Source organism: Emydura macquarii, unplaced genomic scaffold (genome assembly GCF_026122565.2).
Source record: "Emydura macquarii macquarii isolate MOO-44397 ecotype Brisbane River unplaced genomic scaffold, CSIRO-AGI_Emac_v2 contig_320, whole genome shotgun sequence".
Taxonomy (NCBI): domain Eukaryota; kingdom Metazoa; phylum Chordata; order Testudines; family Chelidae; genus Emydura; species Emydura macquarii.
Genome location: NW_027130457.1, coordinates 12,812,278 through 12,836,945, shown reverse-complemented (window position 1 = coordinate 12,836,945; position 24,668 = coordinate 12,812,278). Strand labels below are relative to the sequence as shown.

The 24,668-nt window shown below is 42.4% G+C and overlaps 1 protein-coding gene across 2 annotated transcripts; it reads left to right on the top strand.

Moving 5' to 3' along the window:
* Positions 1–22,022, top strand: CFAP90 (cilia and flagella associated protein 90). Of its 2 annotated transcripts, XM_067569398.1 has the most exons (3): positions 1–190; positions 17,142–17,258; positions 21,558–22,022. In XM_067569398.1, exons 1-3 carry the CDS (start codon positions 23–25, stop codon positions 21,735–21,737), a joined length of 465 nt encoding a protein of 154 aa, XP_067425499.1. In that variant the 5' UTR covers positions 1–22; the 3' UTR covers positions 21,738–22,022. The 2 variants fall into 2 exon arrangements, 1 of the variants encoding a protein (XP_067425499.1); XR_010924089.1 differs by lacking the exons at positions 1–190; positions 21,558–22,022 and adding an exon at positions 15,197–15,324 and having other exon boundaries at positions 17,142–17,216.
* Positions 22,023–24,668: the final 2,646 nt, after the last annotated feature.

The following is a 24,668-nucleotide window of genomic DNA, read 5'->3' as shown; positions in this document are numbered from 1 at the left end:
CACGCTGGGCTCCGGCAGTGGGATGCCGCGCACTCCGGAGGGGCCAGAGCCAGGAGGGCAGCGGGAAAACTCGGCTGAGCAGAAGCGAGGGAAACATCAGCTGCCGCTCTCCGCCCTGTCCGCCTTCAGCTACATCCCGCCCAGCCGCAGGGACCCGCCGGAGCACAGCTACTTCCATCAGGAGTTCAAGGTGAGGGGGGAGGAGAACGGGGCACGGCGCGGAGAAGACAGCGTGCAGCGGAGCGCGGGAAGAGGGAAGGAGAAGAGGAATGAGAAAAGAATGGGGCATAGGAAGTGAAAGCGAAGAGGCTGCAGGGGGCAACATCCCCCACATTCAGGGTGTGTGCAAGGAAATAAGAAGGTGGTGTTTGTACATTTCACCGGGGGAGGACAATGCATTCTTGACTCTCCCCCCACTTAAATCTCGATCTCTGCTTGAAACTTGCAGACCCTGGACCCCAGAGTGGTCAATACTCATCATTCCTCCTAAATAAAGTAATGAATATTAACAAAGATGTTCAGCACCTGGAAAATCGTGTTTGCTCCTTTGGGTATAATTTACAGCCTGGGGGAAAAAGTGGTTATATTTACTGAGCCCAAGTGAAATTAATAAGGGACATATATAATAAGCACAGCTCCTTAGCAGCCTTTTCTGCAGTCTAATTAAATCTGGGACCATCAATTTGTATATACAGGCTACTAATTAGATTTGGGTGCGTTGGTCTTAGTCACAAGAGACATAGCAACACAACTGTCTGAAAGTTGATGTCAGTATTTTAAAGGCACACAAATCAACCCCACCAGAATGTCACACTTTTGCCTTATCCTGGAAAGTCCAATTTAGCACTTACATAGCATTTTTCATTTTCAAAGTTCTTTGAAAAGTGTGATTAATTTTTACAACACCGCTGGGGGGGAGGGGGAAAGGTATTACCCACATTTTCTAGATGGGGAAAGTGATACAGAGAAGTTAAGTGACTTGTTCAAAGCCATGGAAGGAGTTGGAATTACAACAAAACATATAGAATTGACAAAGAATTTGGTCCTATGTTTGAACCTCTAAACATACTTATAGAAGAACATCGCAGTGGAAAGTACTATCTATATTTGGCACATATGAGGTTCCCAATTTCTGCTGAGAAGTCTGTGCTGTCAGAGATCGCAGACTAAGAAATAATTTCCTTATTGGTTCAGCAGGGGAAAATAGTTCATCATCAGTAAGGCCCTGATTCTACAAACACTTATGCACATGGTTAGCTTTACTACCATGGGCTAGATTCGAAAAGGGACTTAGACCCAGATTTAGGCACCACTGGTATTCACAAAATACCCCCACTCAGCTGCTGCCAAACTCTGTAGGCACCTAAACTCACTCAGTAAGTTTTGGTGGGAAAAGTTTCTTAGGCACCTATGTTTCTGTCTCTGGCCATGTGCACTTCAGCCTTACTCTAGAAGTCTGGATTGCCCAACCAGAGTGATGCATGAACAGGGATGTTCCTTTGCTTAACTTGTCTGTGAAATCTGATCAGCCAGGTGTGCTCTAAGCACAACTAATGCCACACAAAATGCCAGGGTGGGAAGAGAAAAGCAGTTGGTCACTGGAGCAGCAGGATTGGATCCTGGATGAGTGCTCTGACCACCAGACTACAGAATCATATTCATGCTTGGTCCTCTTTTTTAATGACTAGTTATTTATCCAAAGTGCAACAACTCGAACAGGAGAGACTGAGGAAGCCCCACATCAGAATATCACATAGTGCAGTGGTTAGGGCATTCACCTGAAAGGTGGGAGAGCCCTGTTAAAACCCCTTTTCCCATCAGGCAGCAGGGAACTTGTACTGGGGGTCTCCCGTATCCCAGATGAGTCCCCTAACCGCTGGGCTAGAAGTTATGAGGGAGGACCCGCTCCCCAAGCTTCTTGCTAAAGGCATTTAAATCCAGGAGACGGTTCATAGCTGAGAATCCCAGGTAGAGATAGATGCTTCCCTCCATCCCAGACAGTGCTCTGGTCTACACCAGAAAATTAGATGAACCCAGCTACATGGCTCAAGAGTGGATTTTTCACATCAATGAGTGATATAGTTAAACCAATCTAAGTCCCCATGTAGACAGGGCTGGGTCAATGGAAGAATTCTTGCCAACCAACTGCAGCAAAGAGGAGAACCTCTCCCATCAATGTAGTGTCTACAATGAAGGTTATAGTGGCCCTGCTGAAGCTATGCCACCATAATGTTTTAAGCCTAGACATAACCTTAGGCACTGAACTGCCTGAGAGGGGCATACCCCCTCTTCCTTGGCATCTCCCATGGGCTAGTTTAGGCAGGGAGTTGTCTAGCATGCTGACTTTTTGTGAATCCATTCTTAGATACCTGTCTTCCTCCATTTGTTGCATAGGAAGCCCAAGCACCTAACTCCGGCTTTGTGAATCTCAGTGATTTTGTAGGTGCCTAAGAGTTTGAAGATGAGGTGGCCAAATCTATCACACAGCAAAGGGATTAGGGCTCTCCCTGTTAGCAGGAATTAAAATACTGCATGAAGCTGCTGAGTAAATACAGCTGACTCATTATAGCAGGTGTGGCTTAACTTTCAGCAAGAAAGGGAGGCAGAGCTAGTGAGGTGGTGTAGGAAACTCTAGGAACTGTCCAGGCTGAGGAAAAATCTTAGACTGAGTCACCAGCTCACAACTAAGTAGCAGGATACCGAACCTTTCACCTCTGTCCCTGGTTCAAATTCAGCATAGGTCAATAGTAACCAAAGCTGCAGTGGTGTGAGTGTGGTTTAATTATCTGTGTGAAATCACAGAATCATAGACTCATAGGGCAGGAAGGGACCTCGAGAGGTCATCTAGTCCAGTCCCCTGCATGCATGGCAGGACTAATATCTAGACCATCCCTGACAGGTGTTTGTCTAACTTGCTCTTAAAAATCTCCAATGATGGAGATACCACAACCTCCTTAGGCAATTTATTCCAGTGAATAAACACCTTCACAGTTAGGAAGTTTTTCCTAATGTCCAACCTAAACCTTGCTTGCTGCAGTTTAAGCTCATTGCTTCTTGTCCTGTCCCCAGAGGTTAAGAACAATTTTTCTCCCTCCTCCTTGTAACAACTTTTATGTACTTGAAAACTACTATCATGTCCCGTCTCAGTTGTCTCTTCTCTAGGCTAAACAAACCCAATTCTTTCAATCTTGCCTCATAGGTCATATTTTCTAGACCTTTAATAATTTTTGTTGCTCTTCTCTGGACTTCCTCCAATTTGTCCACATCTTTCCTGAAATGTGGTGCCCAGAACTGGACACAATACTCCAGTTGAGGCCTAATCAGTGCGGAGTAGAGCGGAAGAATTACTGCTCATGTCTTACTTACAACACTCCTCCTAATACATCCCAGAATCATGTTTGCTTTTTTTGCAACAGCGTTACACTGTTGACTCATATTTAGCTTGTGGTCCACTATGACCCCCAGATCCATTTCTGCAGTACTCCTTCCTAGGCAGTCATTTCCCATTTTGTACGTGTGCAACTGATTGTTCCTTCCTAAGTGGAGTACTTTGCATTTGTCCTTATTGAATTTCATCCTGTTTACCTCAGACCAATTCTCCAGTTTGTCCAGATCATTCTGAATTATAATCCTATCCTCCAAAACACTTGCAACCCCACCCAGCCTGGTATCGTCCGCAAACTTTATAAGCGTACTCGCTATGCCGTAATCTAAATCATTGATGAAAATATTGAACAGAACCAGACGCAGAACTGATCCCTGTGGAACCCCACTCGTTAAGCCCTTCCAGCTTGACTGTGAACCATTGATAACTACTCTCTGGGAACGGTTTTCCAACTAGTTTTGCACCCACCTTATAGTAGCTATGTTATATCGCCTTAGTTTGTTTAAGAGAAGATCATGTTGAACAGTATCAAAAGCCTTACTAAAGTCAAGATATACCATATCTACCGCCTCCCCCCATCCACAAGGCTTGTTACCCTGTCAAAGAAAGCTATCAGGTTGGTTTGACATGATTTTTCTTGACAAATCCACGCTGACTGTTACTTATTACCTTATTATCTTCTAGGTGTTTGCAAATTGATTGCTTAATTATTTGCTCCACTATCTTTCCAGGTACAGAAGTTAATCTGACTGGCCTGTAATTTCCCGGGTTGTCCTTATTTCCCTTTTTGTAGATGGGCACTATATTTGCCCTTTTCCAGTACCTTCTGGAATCTCTCCTGTCTTCCAAGACTTTTCAATGGCTCAGATATCTCCTCAGTCAGCTCCTAGAGTATTCTAGGATGCATTTCATCAGGACCTGGTGACTTGAAGACATCTAACTTGTCTAATGAATTAAATGAATTGCTCATTTTAGTCCAAAACTTTAAGATTCACTTATCAAATGCATTTGATAAAGGTCACCACAGCCAGTCCACTTGTCACATTGGGTTTGTTAAAATAATCAGCATTGACAATGCACATTTTCATCTGCAGGTTTCAGAGTTACACAGGAAAGGTACTGTAGTCTCAGAGTCGAATGAGCATTGTGAATGAGCATAGTTTATGCTGTGCTTAAAAGGCTAAAGAAAGAAAAGGAGAACTAAGGCACGATGAGGCTGCAGCTCCAAGTATGGCTTACACAGGTACAGAGCTGATAGAACTCATAATGAGACTTTATATCAAATCCACATTGATCAGCTGCCATATGGCAGAGGTTCGTTTAGAATATGAAGTCAGCTTTACAAGCCAAGTAATATGGGAGTGTTAAAAGATGCCACTCTGATAATATAAAAATAAACTAAAAACTAAAAGTGTTTCATAGATTCCCATCTGGGGTAGCACCCTTTGAATAAGCATGAGACATGATCAGGAAGAAAAACATAGATGTGACCCATGGATCTGTACAACTAAGGAATTATTAGACCATGAGTAATAAAGGCATGACAAATTTGAGGTTTGCACTGGGTGACTATGGGGAATAAACTGACTGACTGTTGCGTACTTCAGAGACTGAGGTAGACAGAAGCATGGGCTAGTGGCCTGAGAACAGGATTGGAAGACTGGAACTTCTTAATTTTAAACCCATTTTTTGATAATGATTCCCTGTCTGGCTTTGGGCAAATTTATGTAACCGGTTTGTGTTTCATTTCCCTATCTATGAATTTCTCCATGCTTATTTGGCAGGTATGCTGTGAGCATTAACTAATGTTTGCAAAGTGATTTACAAGCGCTTGGTCTTATTACATCAAATCATAGCAAATGCTTAGCTGAGACATGGCTTCCTTTTCCATTTTTCATGATTCGTTCATTCTGACTGGTATATTAAAAATACAAGCCTAATATGTTAGCATTTAGCAACTGATGGAAATGACTACCACTGCTACCCATAAAGTATCTGGAGAAAAAATAACCAGACAGACATTGCACAATTAGATGAGACTTGACATGCAAGGTGATAAGAAGGATCTGTAACCAAAGCAATGCCAGCAGTATACTTCTGGCAGAAGAGCTCAGAACAGATTATCTAGGACAGAATAACAGTTAAACATAACTGGCTGGATGTCTACCTGTAAATTCTAGAAAAGCTGAATTTTCTTCATTGATATAGTGAGTAAGTGAATAATGCAGTAGTTATTTTTAACCAGCATGAGGTAGATTTTTACTAGGTTTCTGAATAGAATATTGAGAGTAAAGGAAAAGCTATAATGAAGTATAATAATGGAGAGCACCAATCACCACCTGGAATTCTGCAGGGACCATCACCTCTGAGAAGTGAGAGAGAGAATAGATTAAGAAACAAAACAGCCCCTCCTCCTGAATACCAAGTAACATATTTCCCTTATTGAATAACTCTATTATTATAGGTGTGCACTAATGACACCATAGTTAAGACAGTGCCAAGTTTCCTTTCAGTGGAATCATTATAACCATCTAGTCCTATTCCGACGTCAGTGCTTTTAGAGAAAAATAATGAAATATTAAAAATTAGAGCATGCTTTAGTTTTCTAAACTACAATGAGGCCTGGCAGACTTTTTAAAATAGATAATGTCATGCTGGCTGGCTGTGGGGGGAGGGCATTTATTATATTATTTAACATCAATATGTCAAAATCATAATAATTCATATGAGATATGCCGTGTCAGGTACCATTAGAAAGGCTATAATGTGCTAAGTAAGATGATATGATGTTTATGTTCATGTGTTATATGTGTAATGCAAGTTATGGATCTGGTTGATATATCTTTATTTCAAATTGTACTGTGTCTGGGCAACACCCCAGACAGGATGGCTGCAGCACTAGGCTGCATAATGACTCATTAAGAAATTTGTAGGTACAAGGGGCCCAGGAGGAGAATCATAGAATCATAGAATATTAGAGTTGGAGCTATGTGCTTTTGTTAAAGTAGTTTTTTAAAGGCATCCTTGTCTGTCAAATATTTAGAACTTCTTTTCAGGAAAATAAAAGGAACTGGAGGAAAATCAATGGATAAACTCAGTCATGCACTGTTCTTATGTCTCAAAGCTTTAAGGTCATTTAATTAATATCAATAAACATTCTCCTTTCAAATCTGATTTAAAGATAGTATAAACAATTTAAAAATTTACACCAGCAAATATTGTGAAACCGTCTTTCTTCTTTTTATCAGAAAAGTGGAATTAAATTATATATTTAGGCAATGTTCCCAATGACGTGCACCCTAACATGTAATAAATCAATGTAGCTTAAATTTGGGACATGGGACATGTACTGATAAAATTCCACAAGCAGCATGGCAAAGACCAAAGGACATAAAAGGCAGCTGCCCGAGATCCATTTTCTCTTTCAGTCTCTGTCTTCAGTCTTCACCTACCTCTGGATCAACTCATCTACAACTGAACTGAACTGAAGCTGTGAAACAAAGGACTGAGACCCATCCAGGTACTGGATGTATACCAGCGGGACTATACATGCCTGCAATCTCCACAACTCTACTAGAAACCTGATATATATAGAATCATAGAATATTAGAGTTGGAAGGGACCTCAGGAGGTCATCTAGTCCAACCCCCTGCTCAAAGCAGGACTAACTTCAGCTATATCATCCCAGCGAGGGCTTTGTCAAGCCTCAGCTTAAAAACCTCTAAAGATGGAGATTCCACCACCTCTCTAGGTAACCCATTCCAGTGCTTCACCACCCTCCTAGTGAAAAACTTTTTCCTAATGTCCAACCTAGACCTCCCGCCCTGCAACTTGAGACCGTTGCTCCTTGTTCTGTCATCTGCCACCACCGAGAACAGCCTAGCCCCATCCTCCCTGGAACCCCCTTTCAGGTAGTTAAAGGCCGCTATCAAATCCCCCCTCATTCTTCTCTTTTGCAGACTAAACAAGCCTAGTTCCCTCAGCCTCTCGTCATAAGTCCTGTGCTCCAGCTCCCTAATCATTTTTGTTTCCCTCCGCTGGACTCTCTCCAACTTGTCCACATCCTTTTTGTAGTGGGGGGCCCAAAACTGGACACAATATTCTAAATGCGGCCTCACCAATGCCGAATAGAGGGGAATAATCACTTCCCACATCCTGCTGGCAATGCCCCTCCTAATGCAGCCCAATATGCTATTAGCCTTCTTGACAACCAGGGCACACTGCTGACTCATATCCAGCTATTTATCCACTGTTACCCCCAGGTCCTTTTCTGCAGAGCTGCTGCCTAGCTCGTCGGTCCCCAGTCTATAGCCGTGCATGGGATTATTCCTTCCTAAGTGGAGGACTCTGCACTTTTCTTTGTTGAACCTCAATAGATTTCTTTTGGCCCAATCCTCCAGTTTCTTTAGATCACTCTGTATCCTATCCCTACCTTCCAGGGTATCTACCACTCCCCCCAGCTTAGTGTCATCCGCAAACTTGCTGAGAGTGCAATCTACCCCATTCTCCAGATCATTAATAAAGATGTTGAACAAAACCAGCCCCAGGACCGACTCCTGGGGCACTCCGCTTGTGACCGGTTGCCAGCTAGACATGGAGCCATTGATCACTACTCGTTGAGCCCTATGCTCTACCCAGTTCTCTATCCATTTTATAGTCCATTCATCCAACCCATACTTCTTTAACTACTGATAAGAATACTGTGAGAGACAGTATCAAAAGCTTTGCTAAAGTCAAGGTATATCACAACCACTGCCTTCCCTACATCCACAGAACCAGTCACCTCATCATAGAAAGCAATCAGGTTGGTCAGGCTTGACTTTCCCTTAGTGAATCTCTGTTGACTGTTCCCGATCACCCTCCTCTCTCCCAAGTGCCTTAAAATGGATTCCTTAAGGACCTGCTCCATGATTTTTCCAGGGATTGAAGTGAGGCTGACCGGTCTGTAGTTCCCTGGATCCTCTTTCCTCCCTTTTTTGAAGATGGGCATTATAGTTGCTTTTTTCCAGTCCTCAGGGACCTCCCCCTGTTGCCACGAGCTTTCAAAGATAATAGCCAATGGCTCTGAAATCACCTCAGCCAACTCGCTCAGCACCCTCGGGTGCATTGTATCCGGCCCCATGGACTTGTGTTTGTCCAATCCTTCTAAATAGTCTTGGACCTGTTCCTTCAACACTGCGGGATGTTCGCCTCCTTCCCATTCTGTGCCACCCAGTACAGTAGTCTGGGAGCTGATCTTGTCTGTGAAGACAGAGGCAAAAAGGCATTGAGTACCTCAGCTTTCTCCACATCCTCCGTCACTAGGTCGCCTCTCTCATTCTCTAAGGGACCCACACTTTCCCTAATCTTCCTCTTGTTGGCAACATGCCTGTAGAAACCCTTCTCCTTCCCCTTCACGTCCCTTGCTAGCTGCAACTCCAATTGTGCTTTGGCCTTCCTGATTTCATTCCTGCATGTTCGAGCAGTGTTTTTATAATCCTCCCTAGTCATCTGACCAAGCTTCCACTTCTTGTAAGCTTCTTTTTGCGTTTAAGTTCACCAAGGACATCTTTGTTAAGCCAAGCTGGACGCCTACCATATTTGCTATTCTTTCTGCACATCGGGATGGTTTGCTCCTGTGCCCTCAATAAGGTCTCTTTAAAATACAGCCAGCTCTCTTGGGTTCCTTTTCCCCTCATATTAGCCTCCCAGGGAATCCTGCGCATCAGTTCCCTGAGGGAGTCAAAGTTTGCTTTTCTGAAGTCCCTGGTCCGTATCCTGCTGTTCTCCTTTCTTCCTTTCGTCAGGATCCTGAACTCGACCATCTCATGGTCACTGCTGCCTAAGTTGCCACCCACTTCTACTTCCCCTACCAAATCTTCCCTGTTTGTGAGCAGCAGGTCAAGAGAAGCACGGCCCCTAGTTGGTTGCTCCAGCACTTGCACCAGGAAATTGTCTGCGACACTCTCCAAAACTTCCTGGATTGTTTGTGCTCTGCTGTATTGCTCTTCCAGCAGATGTCAGGGTGGTTGAAATTTCCCATGAGAATCAGGTCCTGTGAACTGGAAACTTTCCCTAGTTGAGTAAAGAAAGCCTCATCTACCTCATCCTCCTGGTCTGGTGGTCTGTAACAGACACCCACCACGACATCACACTTATTGTTCTTACTTCTAAGCTTAACCCAGAGACACTCAACTGACTTATCTCCAGTTTCATACTGGAGCTCAGAGCAGCCATAGTGCTCTCTTACATACAGTGCAACTCCTCCCCCCTTTCGCCCTGCCTGTCCTTCTGAACAGTTTATACCCATCCATGACACTGCTCCAATCGTGAGAGTTATTCCACCAAGTCTCAGTTATTCCAATCATGTCGTAGTTTCTTGACTGTGCCAGGACTTCCAGTTCCTCCTGCTTGTTTCCCAGGCTTCTTGCATTTGTGTACAGGCACTTGAAATAAGTAGCCGATTGGCCTACTTTCACAGTTTGAATCGGGAGGCCTCCCCTGCTGCACCCTCCTCCTTCTGCTTCCTTGTGGTGTCCCTCTTCCCCACTTACCTTTGGGCTTAGGTCCCCGTCCCCTGTCGAAACTAGTTTAAAGCCCTGCTCACTAGGTTAGCCAGCCTGTCTGCGAAGATATTCTTCCCTGTCTTCATTAGATGAATCCCGTCTCTTCCTAGTAATCCTTCTTCCTGGAACAATATTCCATGATTGAAGAATCCAAAGCCCTCTCTTCGACACCACCTGCGTAACCACGCATTTACTTCCACAATGCAACGGTCTCTACCTGGGCCTTTTCCCTGAACAGGGAGGATGGATGAGAACGCCACTTGCGCTTCAAACTCCTTTATCTCTTTTCCCAGAGCCACATAATCCTCAGTGATCCGCTCAAGATCATTCTTGGCAGTGTCATTGGTACCCACGTGGAGAAGCAGGAAGGGGTAGCGGTCTGAGGACTTGATAAGTTTTGGCAGTCTCTCCATCACATCCGTAATCCTAGCTCCAGGCAAGCAGCACACTTCTCTAGTTTCCCGGTCTGGACGGCAGATGGATGACTCCGTCCTCCTTAGGAGGGAGTCCCCGACCACCGTCACCCTTCAATATATGAGCTTTCAAATCATTTGTGTGTATCTGATTACTTTAACACTTCTCTTATAGTTTGTTTCTTTCTTTTTATAATAAACCTTTAGTTTTATTTACCAAAGGATTGGCTGGCAGTGTGGTATTTTGGGTAAGATCCAAACTTATATTGCTCTGGTACTGTGGCTGATCTTTTGGGGTCAGGAGAAACCTTTTTGGTAAAGAGTTTTAAATAACTGGTCTCTTTACTGGGTTTAGTGGCTGATTGGGAGCCAGAGACTGAAATGCAGTAAAGGGGGCTTTATATATTTGTATGTTGACTCCTTGATAACCTGTGTGGGGAATCAGAAGCACTGTTGTGGCTGGTTGGGAAGTCTGACTTCAGTGTCACCCACCAGTGCTGGGAGAATCTGCCCTCCTTTTACAGCCTGCCCTGACCTTGGCATTTTCAGGTGGCTACCCTAGGCACAGACGGGTCACAGTGACGTAGTCGTGGCTGGATCCAGAGAACTTGGGTTTTGGATCAGAACCTTACGCTATTCCAAATTTTAAAATTTGATATTGAGAGTGTTAAAGATTGAAGTTAGTCAAGATGAGTGAGAAACAATCATATGATACTATGAACACAAGAGAGCTTAAACAGTTATGTAAAGAGAGAAAAATAATTCTTAAAGGGGATATCTCAGAGCAGAAAATGAGAGATCTGCTCCTAGACAATTACCGGAAAACAGGGTCTCCACCTGACTCTCTCACAGCAGTAGCAGCTGTGGAAGATCTTTGGCAGCAAGCTCTGAATGAAAGCCAGCATCTTCGGCATGAGAGAGAAATGGCAGAACTTCGCTTGTGGTAAAAGCAAAAGACAGCTGAGATGGAAAAAGAAGCTGAAGAGAAAGCCAAGTAAGCTGAGGAAAGGGTTCATCAAAGACAGGTGGAAGCAGCCAGAATCCAGCTCCAGATCCAAGAAGGGAAAAAGGGTCTGCTGCTGCCATCTGAGAATTCTTTGCTTCTCACCATCAAAGATCTGGAAAGTATCTGTCCCATTTACAGAAATAATGAGGATATTGAAGAGTTTTTGTCTACTTTTGAAAGACTCTGTGATATTCATCAGGTGCCTGATGAGAGAAGAATGCCTGCTTTCCTCACCAAATTGACTGGAAGAGTCAGGAAGATGTTTAATGAGATGGAGTTAGAGGATGCATTAGATTATGTAAAGTTTAAAGAAGTGGTATTGCAAAAGTTTAAAATTACTCCCAAGTCTTATAGGCTGAAATTTAGAAATGTTAAACTATCTGATAATGTTACCTATGTTGAAATTGCTCGTAAACTGCTTGGATATATGAAAAAGTGGATTGAGGGGGCAAAAGCTTATAATAGTTATAGCAGTTATTGATTTGTTTGCTAGAGAACAACTCCTGGAAATAGCACTCCACCATATCAGGGCAGCTGTGCTTGATAAAAACCCTGATACCATTTTGGAAGCTGCACAAATTGCTGATGCTTTCATGGAGAATAGGAACCATGAGAGGCATAAGCCTCAAGGGAAAAGCAACATCTATTCATCGCAGGTTAAAAGGGAGTGTGGGTTCAGGAATAAGACTAGCCCCAACTTGGCTAGGAAGTCTTATACAAACCCAGAATTTAAAACCGCTCATCCAGGGGGAAAACCTGCTACATGCTACCTGTGTGGACTTGTTGGCCATATAAAGCCAAATTGTCCAAACTGTGGGGCAGGAATAATATAAGGCCAGCAACCCCACAGCCCACAATCAATTCAAATGCTGTCACCTTAAGTACAGAGACGGGCCAGATAAATGTTGACCCCGCCACCTTGTGTCTGAAAACAAACATGGCAAGTGTTAATGCTACCACTTTAGTAATCCCTGGAGTGGGGGAGTGAGGGTTGTCTCATTAACTATGTGAGGGCAGAGACAGGAATGGAGCAATGAGGAATTCATAAAGAGTGCCGGGATCAATGGGATTGTGGGTACTGGATGGAGGGATTCCATCTCAGAAATTACCTTAAAAAGGAATTAATCCAGAGGAGGATTATTTGCCAGATAGAAGTGTGAATTTGGTGGTTCTTTCTGAATTCAAGGTAAAGGTGCCCTTAGCAAAGATCCACTTAGAGTAGGAAAATTTTAGAGGTGACATGGTAGTGGGAGTTCGAGAGCTTCTCCCAGCAGATGTTTTAATAGGAAATGATACTGTAGTTATTAATAGTAGTATCAATGTCATAACCCAGTCCCAAAAAGAGTATGAATGTAAATCTTCTGAGTTACCTGTAATCAACAGGGAAGTTTGCGAAGGGGGGGTGCATGACTCCAAGTTGTCTGTGTCTAGCCAGGTGTACTGTGACAAGGAAGAGAGTGTCTCTAGCCTTGGGATTGTGGAAAATAGTGGCTTGTCTGTTAGGAGTGGCACTTTGCCTGTTAAGGAAGCCACCCCAATCTCCAAAAATTTGTCTGGGAACAGCCATGTGGGCTGGGAAAAAGGGTAGGAAATTTCAAATTGTTTGAATGTTAAGAATAGCAGTTTATCTTCTGGGGGAGAGTTGGTCTTCAGTATACTGTCTGCGAAGCAGGCAGAAAGTACCTTTCAGCTTATGCTGAGGGAGGATTTGTCAGTTGTACCAGAGGTGGTTCTGGATTCAACTAAAACCCAGGAAGGAAATATTCCTAAACCTGTGTCTGTTGGGGGTAATGACTTGCCCATTGAGGAAGCTACCGCAATCTCCAAAAATTTGTCTGGGAACAGCCATGTGGGCTGGGACAAAAGGGACGAAATTTCAAACTGTTTGAATGTTAAGGATAGCAGTTTATCTGCTGAGGGAGAGTTTGTCTCCAATCTTCTGTCTAAAGAGCAGACAGAGTGTTCCTCTCAGCTTATGCTGACTGAGGATGTGCCAGTTGTCTCAGAGTTGGTTCTGGGCTTAACTGAAACCCAGGAAGGGTCTGTTCGGGCTCAGGAAAATGTTTCTTTAGAGCAACCTCTAGCTGAAGAGGGAAAGGTCATTTCTGCGGAAAATGGTTTGTTGCTTAACAATGTTCCTGAAGGAATGAAACCTTATAGTAGCTTTTGCAAGCAGTTTGCTGAAACTGAAGGCTGTGAAACTGAATTGAGTAAGTTAGCTCAGGATGAATCCCTGACTGTAGCAAGAAGCAACAGTTTATATGTAGAGAGACGTGGTTCAGTTTCTAACTGCCAAAGTTTTTCAAATGTGGATGGATTCACTGACTTTGTTTTAGAAAGTTCCAGTTTGGATACCTTGGAAAAGGTTCCAGATGGAGTGGAAATTATTAGGAAGCTTAAATAGCCCTGTAACCAAGTGGCTGTGCTTGATCATTATAGTGGGGAGACAATGATGTTGGAACATGACTGTCTCCAGGCTGTTAGCTCTGTAAGTAAACAGATACGCTGTAAGTAAACAGATAGTGTCTCAGTTTCAGAGGGAAAATTGGGTAGCTGAAGCTACACAGCAGGACAGATATGTAGTTGATCTCTTGGGAAAAGAAGGGGTGGCAGGCAAACTCTCACCTCTGAATGTTTCGGATATATCTTGTAGTCTCTTAGTGGATTCAGATACATCTGATGCAATGTAGAGTCAGCGATTGGCAATGGAAGAACATCAGAACCCGGTTTATGATATGCTAGTGAGAATGGTTGATATCTCTTTAAAACCAAGTCCAGACTTGAAATGGATAACAATTAAAAATTTGGAAACTAGTGTGTGTGATAGTGCAAGTTACTTGCCTGACAGGGTGAAGAAAGATCTACCCATAGCTGTTAGCATGGAGGACACACCTGGCAAGATCACATATGAGGAGCAGAGATTATGCATCTAGAACCCACTATTGAGCTAACTGAACCCTTACAAATGTTTGTAAAAAAACTGAATAACATTGTTACCTCCATAGTGAACCTTACAAAGAAAAAGCCTGTTTTAAATAAACATGATTTTGCTGTTAATATTTATGCCAATGTTAAGTCTTGTAATTCATTTGTTGCTAATGCCAGAAAATGTAGAAATGTACCATGTGCCACATACTTTTGTAAAACCCTTGAAAAATGTTGGAAACTGTATTAATACAAAAGCAAAAATGTAAGGTCCTGTGATGCATGCAGCAGTGTCTAGGGACACCCCTTTCTGCATCAATTTTGTGTGGGGGATGTGATGCTGGCTGGATTAGGGGGGCCCTTGAGGTGTATTCAGGAGCTCTGATTACTCCCTTCTACACCAATCTTGCATTGGGGGTGTCTCACTGGCTGGATTGGGGGGAGGGCATTTATTGTATTATTTAACATCAATATGTCAAAATCATAATAATTCATATGAGATATGCCATGTCAGGTACCATTAGAAAGGCTGTAATGTGCTAAGTAAGATGATATGATGTTTATGTTCATGTGTTATATGTGTAATGGAAGTTATAGATACGGTTGATATATCCATATTTCAAATTGTGCTGTGTCTGGGCGACACTGCAGACAGGATGGCTGCAGCACTAACCTGCTTAATGGCCCATTAAGAAATTCATAGATACAAGGGGCCCAGGAGGAGAAGCCAGGGATATACCTGATGAGTCACCAGGACTTATTCATGTGACTCTGGACTGCATTTTATTCCAGTAAGATTCCACAAGCAGCATGGCAAAGACCAAAGGACATAAAAGGCAGCTGCCCGAGATCCATTTTCTCTTTCAGTCTCTATCTTCAGTCGTCACCTACCTCTGGATCAACTCATCTACAACTGAACTGAACTGAAGCTGTGAAACAAAGGACTGAGACCCATCCAGGTACTGGATGTATACCAGAGGGACTATACAAGCCTGCAAACTCCACAACTCTACTAGAATATACATCTATATATGAGCTTTCAAAGTATTTGTATGTATCTGATTGCTTTAACACTTCTCTTATAGTTTGTTTCTTTCTTTTTATAATAAACCTTTAGTTTTATTTACTAAAGAATTGGCTGGCAGTGTGGTATTTTGGGTAATATCGAAACTTATATTGCTCTAGTACCGTGGCTGACCCTTTGGGATCAGGAGAAACCTTTTTGGTAAAGAGCATAGCATTTTAAATAACTGGTCTCTTTACTAGATTTAGTGGCTGATTGGGAGCCAGACACTGAAACGCAGTAAAGGGGGCTGTGTATATTTGTATTTTGGCTTCTTGATAATTGGTGTGGGGAATCAGAAGCACTGTTTGTGGCTGGTTGGGAAGTTTGACTTCAGTGTCACCCATCAGTGCTGGAGAATCTACTCTCCTTTTACAGCCTGCCCTGACCTTGGCATTTTCAGGTGGCTACCCTAGGCACGGACGGGCCACAGATAACATGTTTATTTTTAAACTTTAAAAAAAATTTTAATCTATTTATATTTTCACAGTTGCACAGATTTATGGGTTTTGATCATGTTTTATATTTATTGATGTAGATGTTCACAGTTATGGGAAATTGGGGGGAATGTCAGACAGATGTTGAGATTAAAAAAGTTAAAGGTTTATAACCATTAAAAACACAAATTGTCAACATCACACATCAGAATATATAAGGTAAATATCTTTAAACTGTAAAGTTCTCAAGCAACACTTGTCTTATTTTGCCAATTTGTAAATTTCAGTTATTATTGATGGAAAAAATTTTGTGTACACAGTAAAATTGGTGTTTACTAACATTTATGTACACCCTAATCCTTTCAAGTTTACAACATTTCTAAACCGAAAAGGAAATTTGAAGTTTTTAAATATCACTTTTTCAGATTTTTAGACTGTGTGTCACAAGAGTGGGGTGACAGGTTGAGATCTTCTCTAATCAAAGTGCTGAGCCTTTAATGATTTTCATAAATAATTATTAATATATTTCTTCTCCTCCCTCAAATATTTTTTCTGAAACATGCACAGTTCAATATCTGTAGACTATAATAAGTCTCTAGTGCCTGTAGCTAATTGTGCATTACTTAGCACTCTGGGACTTTAAGGACTCAAGGCTTCATTTCTCGTATATTAAAAAAACACTGTTGCAATCACTGGGAGTCTTGAGTAAATCAGGAATGCAGGACTGGGACCCACTGTAGACATTAATTAAATAGGCTCTGAGATTTTCATATGAAAAGATGTTTTAAGTATAATCGTTTTCACGTTTCTTTGAGTATGGCAAGTTACTGGAACCAGGGATTACTCATGCAGTATGTTTCTGAGCTAATCAAAAAATATGCATTAACCTGAAGATAAAGGCTGATTCACATGCTTCTTCTAATATCTCTTCCTTTCAAAATGAATTTCAAAGCTGCCTGCTTTCTCGCTTCATTTTCTTCAGTCAAAATGTCTCTTTAATCACATTTATGCCTTTGCTAAAGGAAAATAGTTCAGTAAGGAAACAGATTTAAACTTCCATGTGTTACTATAAATTTCAAAGGAAGAAAGAGTGATACTTAATATTCTAAAAAAATCCTTTGGCAGTGTCTTTTCATATACTGTGGAAGTTTGTTTTAGTTTCACCTTTTCACTGACAAGCCAAATGCACAAAACAATTGTAACAATTGTTCAGACTATTTCAAAAGGGTGCCTCAAATGTTGCTAATAACTGATGTTCTTCACGGCCTCTATGATGCATGTGCAACATTTATTAGTTCTATCACATTATTTTATAACACACAGTGTTAAGTACCACTGTAAGTTTCATATTTTTTCTTTATCCCAAGACAGGGATTGTTTCCACATATGACTCCATTTTTAAGAGGCCAAAGGGTTACAATGACAAACTCCACCGGTGTGACAGAGAACATGCAAATAGTCGAGGTCTTAACATTAATGATGAGGTAAGGTTGATATGCTGACATTAAAGTGGCTTCATTCATTTTAACAACACTAGAATTAGGTGCCTAGACTCCTATACGATTAATTGGGAGAGGCAGATATGACAGAGACCCCTTACAATGAGGCCCCCTGTTATTTGCAAAGAACTCTGACCTCAGACCTGACAAACTCACTACACCTATCATAGGCCTTACAGGATTTTGAATTATAAAGCGTAACACTTGGGCTATCTACAGAAAACTTATAACCTGTGAAGCTGCATAATCATTGTGAAATATATGACCAAGTAACATTTAAGGAATAATGTATTTATATTGAAAGTACACTTCATGTACTTGGAGTAAAGGTTTGTCATTGGGGTAATGTGTCTCACTGATGACCCATTCAGTCAAGAGGGAGTTGTCACCCCCCTTCCTCCATCAACTGGTGAGGTAAAGCCAGGTTTTATTGCCTACCTTTGACACATCCCAGAACACTCAGTGGAAAACCACCAGAGACAACCGCAATTGATTGGAACCACTTGGAGATGAAAAGGAACTTTATAGTAAGCTGGAGATCACCCTGGCTATGAATAAAGACAATAGACCATTTCAATATAAGAGTGTAGGGAAAGGCACTTTGGATCCATTCACTGAGGAAACCCCTTAATGAGTGGGGGACTTTCATGAACATTTAGAGCTTGGTTCTTGTGAAACCAGCCAGTTCTGCAATAGACTGAACTTTGTCATATAGTAGAGGTAACTACTGATACCTCTGTGTCTGTGTTTATGATTTTGTTTTGTAACCACTTTTTTTCACCACTTAGTTTTATTTAAGAAAAAATAAACATGTAACTACTTTTTTATTATAAGTGCTCACAAGTGCTGTGTGTGGTTTACAGGAGCAGTTGTTTAAGATGAAACTAGTGGTGCTTGAACAATTTTTATAGCAAGGGTGCTGAAAGGCATTGAAAAAACCTGTAAATCCTATATATGATGGAAACCTCTTCAAGCCAGGGGTACTGCTGTACTCCCAGCACCTCTAGTTCCAGTATCAGTGGATGAAATTGGTAAATTAGGGTACACTGCACCTTTGGGTGCAGAGGATCTGGAATTTCAGGGGGTAACCAGTGTCAGGGGCTGGATAGCGCAGGGGAACAATTCAAACAGACTCAGGGTTGGGATGCCCCAATTGTTAACCTAGAAGGCAAAAACAGGGCTGGCATAGCCTGGAGGAGAGTGCGTGAATGGCTTGAAAGGCTGCAGGTGCTAGGGAGTTACCAGAAGTAGGACTCCCTCACACTAGAGACAGGGGGTAAGAAATTGACTAACTGTCCTGGGTATCCCAAGAACTGTTACAATAGGCACCTTAGGATGAAATACACAAAACCAGCACGCTAGGCAGTGAGCCACCTAAGCTAACCAATGGGAAACACCAACCACAGAAGCGGTGTGCTAAGCTCCACCCCTCTCTGAGATAGGCACCTAAGTCCAGGTTGCACAGTGGTGCCTTGCTCTGCTAGTAATCCATGAACAGGGGGCAGCTAGGCACTTGACTCCCTAAGTCTCTTGTGAGACTGGAAACAACACAGCTGGAGGGCAAGAGGACCTCCTTTGTAACATATAGCCTAGCAGATAGGGTACTCACCTGGGATGTGGGAGACCACCACTTCAAGGCCCAGTTGAGGAGAAGAGATTGAAACATGGATCTGCCACCTCTCTGGTATATACTGAGATAGGGGTCCCTCAGTTACTCTGGGTAAAGTTGTTCCACTTTAATTAAACAACAGAATCCTTAAATATTAATTGGGCCAGAGAAAGTTAGAATGACTACACCATAGTGGTTAAAGCGCAGACCTGAGAGGTAGCAGCTCCCTGTTCAAATGCCTTCTCCCCTCAAGAAGAGGGAAAGGAAGCGAGAACTTGAACTGGGATATCCCACATCCAGGCTGGGAATCCTAGGCTAAGGATGATAAGGAAGGCCCTCCCACTCCCCCACTGTTTTGGTTGGGGCCCCACATATGAGGTAGGCAGCAAAACGCCTATCCTTCTCAGTTTGTGACTCACCCTCAGGCTTAGGAGTAAGACAGATGTTTGGACACCTATCGCAAGACAGCAGTGAACATGTTCAGGCAGGAGAGAGGCACCCAGGCAGCCAGATTGAGCCTGCATGACAGGCCCAGAGGCAATAATTTAGCCGCTGAGTGAGTTTAGGCACCTAAAGCATTAGGCAACAGCCAAGCAGGAGTTTTGTGGATCGCAACGGTTTCTGTAAATGGGACTTAGGCTCCCAAAGTGTCAGGGTCAGGAACCCAGGGTCAGGAAGCAAGCAAAGCCACACCTCCCAGCCTGGGTAGATAGGTGTGGATGTTGCAGCTCAGGTAGCAGCACAGGCTAGTCACCACATACAGATCCCAGGGGTCAGGCGGGCTGCTACTCGGTTGTCTACCCCAAGCTGCTGCCAATGCCACAGTGTCCACTGCTATTTTTAGTACACCGGCTCAAGCATGTTTCCAGAGACCTGAGCTGGGATACACAGTGTAGACATACCAAAAGACACACTCACCCTATTTTCTTGCACTAGCAGACTCCCCTCTGCATCTTTTCTGTATTCTCAGGGTACCGTAGAGTTTGGGAAACAGAGCTGGGTTGAAACCATTCTCTGTAGAGTGCCCTGCTTAGGGTCCTGTGGATCTCCAAGTGGAGATCCTTGTAGGTATTAATACTGCCGAAAGGGAGGGGTGCCTAGAAATCAGCGTGGGAGGGCAAATGCTCCATCAGGAAGCTCCAAGTTCTGTGAGAATTACTTCTGATTTCCCTGTGGATCTTGGGATGCTGTGTGGGTCAAGGAACATTCCCATAGTCTCTTCAGTATCTGAGCACCTTTCTCCTAAAATCAATAGCAAAGTTCCTATTGGACTTCATGGAGTATTTGGCTCTTCCCCTTTTGGGGGTCCAAACTCTGGTTGGGGGGTGTTTTGTTTTTCCCTCAGGTTATTAATTTCCTTTTAATTTGGTAGAGTTTAAGGGTACAAGTGGGGTTTCCGCATTGGGAATGTCATTATGTTGGCAAAGCATTTTGCAGTGTTTCCTAGAGATGGTCAAGCTCCAGATTTGCCTGATCTCCTCTGGAAGTTCATGCCATAGTTGGATCACCTCAACAGAGAATGCTTTATCCTGACCTTTGTGATTTGCATTGTTCCAGTGAAACACAGCTGCCCCAGTGGTCTATAGATCAAAGTTGACTTTGATGTAGCTAGGGCTTGATCCAAATTTATCAAGTGTTTGTACAGTGCTTAGGAGCTGGCACCTTAACCCTGCTGTGGGCTCCACCTTTTTGCATCACCCTCTAGTTATTATTGTTTAGATTACAGTAGCACCTACAGGTCCCAGTCAGAATTAGGTGCTCATTGTGCAAAGTGCCGTAAAAAACATACAAGTTACCTGATAAATTTGAAGTTTCCCCCACAGTTTAGCTGCTGGAAGGAAGTTTTCTATCCCTTCAGAGCCTCCTGATTGCTGTGACTCAGGAAGGTAATACTGCAGCAGTTTACATTTACATCCAGTTCAAATTTGTAAGGACAGTGTCATAACATTAAGGTTATAAGATTTTTTTTTTTTTAAAGAGACCTTTATTTGTATAGAAATCAGTGGCTTAGTCCCGTACAATCTCCAGGGAAAGCCTCCTGCTTACGAGGGGTGAGTCAGTGAGCTGATTTTTCAAGCTCAGATTTCATTAACAATTTTTTTTGAGCAAAATGCATGAAGGCATAGTGAACCTTTTTTGCAGTAAGTTATGTGGACAGAGCATGAAAACTGGCTAGGAACGTTACAACCATCAAGGCCACAAGTGCATTGTACAGGTCATCCCAAATATGTGCAAATGAAATTTCTATACTGCCCCAAAAGAGCATACTAAATGCGTTTATTATGTGGTCTGCTACTAATCACCTGGAAATCACTTCCACATATTTAGGGTGTGGACGTACATACCTGTATGTACATATAAGCATTATATAGTAATTAATCACGTATCCTTTTGGCTCTGTGATGCATTTATGTTTTATCACTATTGTTAAAGTTCAGTCAGGAATTTTGGACAAAACAATGGGGTTTGGATCACTAGTGCAACTGTCTTTCTGCTAAACAAGTGTGCCTTGCCCTAGCCCATATTATACAGTTCTATCAGGACAGAAGGCCCAGATGTCCCCAGCTGCTACGTCAGATCTAGCAATCTATATTTGTCACAGTGGTGGCTCCTTTACTGTTTTGAATTTGTGTTTATACGTTAAGGAATGTAACATCTAAATAATGTTCTTACAGGAAGTGGCAAGACCTATTGCTGTTTTGTCCTCTTCAGAATATGGGAGACATATAAATCATCCCGTAGAGTACTCGATCAGAGATTATGCGAGGATTAACCGTGTACAGGCTGAGTTCTACAGGAAAAATGGAGTCACCTGCTTGTTGGAAAAACCTTCTCAAAGCCTTGAACCATCCTGAAGCATTCCTACAGCCACTGACATGAACATAGTGAAACACAGATTTCATAGCAATAAAAAAATGGAGACCTGTTTTGCCTTTCTTGTAATATTTAGCTGGTCAGTGTGATTTGGATTAAAAAAAAAATGAAGCAATAACTGCTGTCAATGTCCCCCATTAAATACTAGTTTAAATGTACCTTGAAATTTCATTAAAATCTTGCAGATGATTTTGCTACTGATTTTGAATGATGTCGATGTATTTCAAGAGCAGAGAGCAAGTTTCTTCTTCACAGCATTTACAAATATCAACTAATTAATCCACACAACCATTGCTACTAGACAGGTATTATTATCCTTATGGAAAAACTGAGACAGAAAGAGGTTAAGGCCAAAATTTTCCAAAACGGGTGCCTAAATCTGTAATCAGAAGAAATGAATATAAAATAATATTTTCAGATCAACTTGAAAACAAAGTTTGTTGAAATTTCTGGCAAATAGGAAATGAAAAAAAAAATCATTTGGGAATCAAACTGAACCTTTCATTCAACTCAGAATGAAGTGTTTTGTTTTGGTTTCAAATATTTAATTTTGTACAATAAAATTGAAGGACATTTTTAAATGAAAAAGTCATTTCAAATCAGACACCAAACAAACATGTTTTGACTAGGAGTACCTTTTAATGTAGCTCAAAATATTGTCTCTTTCATCAGCAGAAGCTGGTCCAATAAAACGTATTACCCACCCACCTCGTCTCTTTGATTTGTGTGGGTTTTGTTTTTTTTTTTGGAACAGAACACCTCATAAATAAATGTTTTCATCCACCCTCTGATGAGGTGACACTTCCTAGAATGACCTTGTAGCACAGAATGGCCTCCCAGGACTGCTGCTCTTTTTCTCATCCTCTTGCAGTTTTGTAAGGATCTCCAGAACCAGGAACTGAGAACAAGATACTCCCTTTGTGAAGCCTCTTTTACTAATTTTCATTATAGAGTACAAAACCCTTCCTCACTGGCCCCTCAAATCTAATCCTTCTTCTGGCTCTGGGGCTAATACTAGCAAGCATCCTTTCCTGAGTTCAAGAGTCCCCAGCTCTCCTAGAGCTGAGCTTCAGGCCAGCTGGAGCCCTCAGTCAATTTCTGCTCATCTGGTCCTTTTTTAATCACTTTTTTCCAGCAATAAACTGGGAGAGGTTAACACATCATACTCCTTGTTCTGCCACAGTCTCAAAGAGCTCCTCTGTAGGAGCACCTGCCTCTAACTGAGTGCTGGTAGCCTTTTACCAGGCCTAGATGCTCATTAGTCAATTAGCTGCCTAGGTGGCTGGCTAGCAGTTAATTGCTTACAGGTGGACTTACATATCAACTTCCATTTGAAGTCAAAGGGAGCAGCTGGTGCTCAGCACTTGTAAAAACTGGGACACTCAAATAGGAGCCTAAATATGAGTTTAGGTTCCTAACATTAGGCACCTATTGTGCAATCTCTTGATGTGAGGGTGCAATCCATAAAGGTACTTTGGTGCCCGTGACCCACAAAACTCTTGCTCAGCTGCCACCTACCCCTGTAGGTGCCTAAACTCACATGGTGCTTAAGTTTTTGTCTCTAGGCATGCTTACTGCAGCCTCACTACCTCCTGTGTGAGCCCCAGAATGACTCACAAACTAGGGGAAGATAGGCATTCAGCTGCTCAAGTCACCCGCTGAGGCCGAATCTGGTAGGCAGCCTCTTAGCTCACCTACTTGATCAGGTCCCTCAGACAAATTCACACAAAACAGCCAAGGGATGGGGAGAGGTAGAGGACCTCCCTTATAATCTTTATCATAGTAGATAGTATATTCACCCAGGGTATGGTTCTAGTCCCACGAGAAGGGATTAGACCAGGGCTCTGCCATTTCTCAGCTGAGTACCCTAACAGCTAAGCTGTGAGATATTCTAATATTGGTCTCCCTCCCTCTCTCCTATTGAAGTTGTTTCACTTTTTAATTAAACAGTTGAATAATTAAATATTAAGTGGGCCAGTGAAAGAAATAGAATGATTAAAAAATATTAGTGCAAAGCTCACTAGATAAAAATGGTGCAGTGCTGCTTTAAAATGTAAAGATAAATATACGGTGTTCTGACAAGAAAAATCCTATTTGGTTCAGTACCCAAAGCAGCAGAAAATTATAGCATGAAGAGGCCTATAACTAGCACTAAATATTTGTTAGAAAGGGTTGGCATGTCTTCTAAGAATACACTTGTATCTAGATAATATTCATCTGAAAAGTTCTCTCACTCCATCCAACAGCACACAAAATTGATAGTAAAATTTCTCCTCTTCAGAGTAAAATACTTAATTGTCTGCTTAAATGGTTGCATGAATTTTGTTTCATATGCATTTATTGAACCCAAAATGCACAACATTTTCAGTACCAGTTTCAAATTACAATCAAGAGTTGGTTTATGCATTGTAGTTGTACCTATGTTTGTTCCAGCATATTGGAGAGACAGGGTGGTGAGCTAATATCTTTTAGGGCTAGTCTACACTAGTGCTTATGCTGGCAAAACTTTTGTTGCTCGGGGTGTGAAAAAAACACCCTGCTGAGCGACGTACGTTTTACCAGCATAAGTGTGAGTGTAGCTGCGTTATATCGGCAGGAGAGAGCTCTCCCGGTGACATAGCTGTGACGTTCCCCCTGCAATCTGGACTGGTGTATAGCTGTGTCACCCCAATCCCTCAATCCTAGAGCCTGACTAGCCCTTGCTTTGCTGTGTGAACACCCCACTCCTGAGTCAGCCCACGCACAGCCTCCTGCAAGCTAATATCTCTTATCTTAGTGAGTGAGTGCTTCTGCCCAGTCACTCAATAGACTCAATAGACTTCCAAACATGTTAGTTTTGGTTAAATGTGTTAGAGCAATAGAATAACCCCCAGTGAATATCCCCAGTCCCAGATTCAACCCTAGGAACTGCC

Coding starts and splice junctions, on each gene's coding strand:
- CFAP90 (XM_067569398.1), top strand. CDS start 23: ATGCCGCGCACTCCGGAGGGGCCAGAGCCAGGAGGGCAGCGGGAAAAC. Junction 191..17,141: donor ACTTCCATCAGGAGTTCAAG/GTGAGGGGGGAG, acceptor CTTTATCCCAAG/ACAGGGATTGTTTCCACATA. Junction 17,259..21,557: donor GTCTTAACATTAATGATGAG/GTAAGGTTGATA, acceptor ATGTTCTTACAG/GAAGTGGCAAGACCTATTGC.